This window comes from Hylobates moloch, unplaced genomic scaffold, assembly GCF_009828535.3.
Source record: "Hylobates moloch isolate HMO894 unplaced genomic scaffold, HMol_V3 SCAFFOLD_6248, whole genome shotgun sequence".
NCBI lineage: Eukaryota > Metazoa > Chordata > Mammalia > Primates > Hylobatidae > Hylobates > Hylobates moloch.
Genome location: NW_026658523.1, coordinates 1 through 4,040, shown reverse-complemented (window position 1 = coordinate 4,040; position 4,040 = coordinate 1). Strand labels below are relative to the sequence as shown.

Sequence of the window (4,040 nt, the reverse complement as noted above, 5' to 3'; positions counted from 1 at the left end):
TTGCCCATGCCTATGTCCTGAATGGTATTGCATAGGTTTTCTTCTAGGGTTTTTATGGTTTTAGGTCTGACATGTAAGTCTTTAATCCATCTTGAATTAATTTTTGTATAAAGTGTGACCTCTGAATTTTTTATTGGCCTTCTGTTTCCCAAAGGGTATCCTGCTTCTGCTGGCTTAATGTCTCCGAACTTTGGTGTCATTGTTTTCAGACACCACTTTGCCATCCACTATCTGGCAGGTGGTGGTCTTTTGGATGGTTTGCATGGAGTTACTGCTGTCCAGGGCATCACCAAGTTTGAAGTCCTCACCATCTTCCAGTAGGCGGTGGTAGGTGACGATCTCAGCCTCCAGCTTGACCTTGATGTTCTGCAGGGCCTCATACTCCTGGGCCTGGCCCTGTCCTTCTGCCTGGGTCTGTGCCAGCTCTGACTCCAGGTGCAGCAGGATCCTGTTGAGCTGCTCCATCTGCAGGGTGTAGCGGGCCTCCATCTCCCTCAGGCTGTTCTCCAAGTTGGCCTTCAGATTTCTCATGGATTCCAGGTCGATCTCCAAGGACTGTACTGTACGTGTCAGCTCCACGAGCATCACCTCAGCAGCTCCAACCTCAGCAAACTGCGTGGTGACCACTGTGGTGCTCTCCTCAGTCTGCTGAGACCAGTGCTTGTCCAGCTTCTCTCGGTTTTTCTGAGCCAGCTTGTCATATTGGGCCCGGTTTTCTGCTATGATCTTGGCGAGGTCCTGAGATTTGGGGGCATCTACCTCCACAGTCAACCCAGAGCTGGCAATCTGGGCTTGTAGGCCTTTTACTTCCTCTTCATGGTTCTTCTTCATGAAGAGCAACTCCTCCTTGAGGCCTCAATCTCTATCTCCAGCTGCAACCGAGTGACATTGGTGTAATCAATGACCTTGCGGAGCTCACGGATGTCGCTCTCCACAGACGCCAGCTCTGGCCAGCTCTGTCTCCTACTTGACTCTAAAGTCATCAGCAGCAAGACGGGCATTGTTGATCTGTAGAACGATGCGGGCATTGTCCACAGTATTTGTGAAGATCTGAGCCCTCAGATCTTCCTCAATGGTCTTGAAGTAATGGCTCCAGTCTCTGACCTGGGGTCCCTCTTCTCCAGGGGCTCCCAGATTTTGCTCCCCGGTTACCAATTCTCAGTCTCCAGGTTCCTCATTCTGTCCAGGTAGGAGGCTGTTCAGGCTTTGCATGGTCTCCTTCTCATTCTGGATGCCTCCCATTCCTGCTAGACCCCCAGCCATCCCTGTGGACAGGCCCTCAGACCCCATGCCACCCTGGAAGCTAGTGGAGTGGGACAGAGAGATCTGGGAACCAGAGCCCCCAGCGCCTGCATAGATGCTGGCCACGCACTGACTGTCCAGGCACCCCAGGGACTGGTAGTTGGTGGAGAAGGTGGAGCAAGTGGTGAAGCTCATGCTGTCTGGGGAGGAGAGTGAGAGGACAGGACTCAGGCTTTGCGGATGACCACCTGTTCATCTTTTACAGTCAGCAAGTTGCAAAAAGGTGGGATAACATTCTGCTGGATAAGATAAGCCACTTGATCTTTCCTTCCACTAATTTTTAAGTTACTTATGGCCCAAGCAGCTTCTTTCTGAGTGCCAAAATTCCCTTATCCAAAAGGTGTATTATCATTGGTACAAGATTGGCATCAATTACTGCCTGTACCTGCTGCTGACTTCCTGCAGTGATATTAGAGAGGAACCACACTGCTTCTTTATTAATTTTCTCTTTGGGATGTGTCAGGAGTGCTGGGAAGTGTAAAAGGGCATCACAGTTCAAAACTACTTGTGTTTGCTCATCAGTTCCCTTAATAATGTTGCCCATAGCTCGAAGTGCAGCGATCTGAACTTTAACTTCCTGGTGGCTGAGGAAGCCAAATGAGGAACTATTCCAGAGTCTATTACCATCTGTATTTGATTATTGCCAGCATCAGTAAGGTAAGAGAGGATCAAGACTGTATCTACCAATATATTTACGTCTGTGTGATGAATTAAAACACAAAGGGCTGGAAGACTCTCCTGAATGGTTTCCATTGGTGATGGTGGGTCTTTGTGGCGACATAAGTTGACCATAACCCAAGTAACATTTCTTAAGAATGTTGCATGTTCTCACGCATAGGTGGGAATTGAACAATGAGAACACTTGGACAGAGGAAGGGGAACATCACACACTGGGTCCTGTCGTGGGGTGGGAGTGGGGGGAGGGATAGCATTAGGAGATATACCTAATGTAAATGATGAGTTAATGGGTGCAGCACACCAACATGGCACATGTATACATATGTAACAAACCTGCATGTTGTGCACATGTAGCCTAGAACCTAAAGTATATATATAAAAGAATGTTATAGGAGTAGATGGACTTATGAAGGAAAGTAAAGGTTTCACAACTCCAAGACTTATGACATAATCTCTACATTGGGGCCCATCATCTATGCTATTTCCCAATGCCCACACTGCTTGCTCACAGACATTCTGATGGGGTGAATGGAGAAGCCTCAGGAAAAGTGGCACAGCATTGGACTGGACTGAGCTACTGCTTGAGTTTGTTCAGAAGTTCCAGATGCAATGTTTGTCAAAGCCCATGCAGCTTCAAACTGTAAACAAGGATTGTCATCTCTTTCAAGACAATGGACTGAAATGGCCAATATTCCAGATTTTATTAAGTCATCAATTGGTGGATTTCGATCGCTGGATAAAAGCTTCCTGGCAGCTTGAACTGCACTTAATTGAATTTGTTGCTTATCACTTGAAACATTTTGAACAATAGCTTCTAGAGAGTTACTTTGCACTCTATAATCACCATCTATATCAGAGTCTTCACAGATATCTTCATGTGGTACATTCCTTCTCTTTAAGAGATGTTCGTCTCTTTTATTCTTCCTTAATTTAACACCAAGCTCTGCGGGATCCGTACCAACTACGGTGCCGAACTGACATTCCCAGGAACCTGGCACCTCCTGAGCTGCTGTGTCCGCCACACCGCTGCTTCCTTCTTACACCGCTGCTTCCTTCTTCCACCACCACATCCTTCTTCCTCCGCCGCATCCTTCTTCCTCCGCCGCATCCTTCGTCCTCCTTCGTGGCCTTCTCCTCTCCTCGCCCCACCCTCAAACCCCAACAGCTGAGTTGGGGAGGCAGCGTCGATCTTGCTACATTTTCTTTATCCAGTCTATCATTGATGGGCATTTGTGTTGGTTCCAAGTCTTTGCTATTGTGAATAGTGCTGCAATAAGCATACGTGTGCATATGTCTTTATAGTAGAATGATTTATAATCCTTTGGGTATATACCCAGTAATGGGATTGCTGGGTCAAATGGTATTTTTGGTTCTAGATCCTTGAGGAATCACCACACTGTCTTCCACAATGGCTGAACTAATTTACACTCCCACCAACAGTGTAAAAGCGTTCCTATTTCTCCACATCCTCTCCAGATCTGTTATTTCCTGACTTTTTAATGATTGCCATTCTAACTGGCATGAGATGGTATCTCATTGTGGTTTTGGTTTGCATTTCTCTAATGAGAAGTGATGATTAGCTTTTCTTCATATGTTTTTTGGCCTCATAAATGTCTTCTTTTCAGAAGCGTCTGTTCATATCCTTCACCCATTTGATTCTATAGTTTTTAATCTCCCTCAGGTGTCTAGTATGGCTTGCCTTCAGTTTGAGAGGCAGAAGTCAGCACCTGAGGAAGCCTCTGGGCTTGCAGTGCTGGGTTTGCACTCAGGTCATCCGGGCCTGATGACTGTATTCCCCTCAGGCTCGCTGCAGACTGATGTGTAAATCACAGGTGAATTGGTTTGTTTTCAGTGAGAAATATGCCTGGGAGGGGCTGGACACTTGAAAGCTGGCAAGTGCTTTCACTCCCTGATAGTTGCTTGGCAGATATGGGAGCACATACTCGAGATACAGAATCATAAAGAATTTTGTTTTGTTTGGAGGGTTTTTCTTCAGTCCTCGGACTTCCTTTATTTTATTTAAATAATTCAGTTATTTTCCTCCTTGACAGGACTGAACA

At 46.4% G+C, this 4,040-nt stretch overlaps 1 protein-coding gene and 1 pseudogene across 1 annotated transcript; both read right to left on the bottom strand.

The window, feature by feature from the left end:
- Window positions 1–174: 174 nt before the first annotated feature.
- LOC116465556 (keratin, type I cytoskeletal 18-like) lies at window positions 175–1,001 on the bottom strand. Its single transcript, XM_032754307.1, has 2 exons — window positions 906–1,001; window positions 175–846 (listed from the first exon to the last, which is right to left on the bottom strand). Exons 1-2 carry the CDS (start codon window positions 999–1,001, stop codon window positions 175–177), a joined length of 768 nt encoding a protein of 255 aa, XP_032610198.1.
- Window positions 1,002–1,469: 468 nt separating this feature from the next.
- LOC116465555 (importin subunit alpha-3-like) lies at window positions 1,470–3,088 on the bottom strand (annotated as a pseudogene).
- Between the last annotated feature and the right edge of the window lie 952 nt (window positions 3,089–4,040).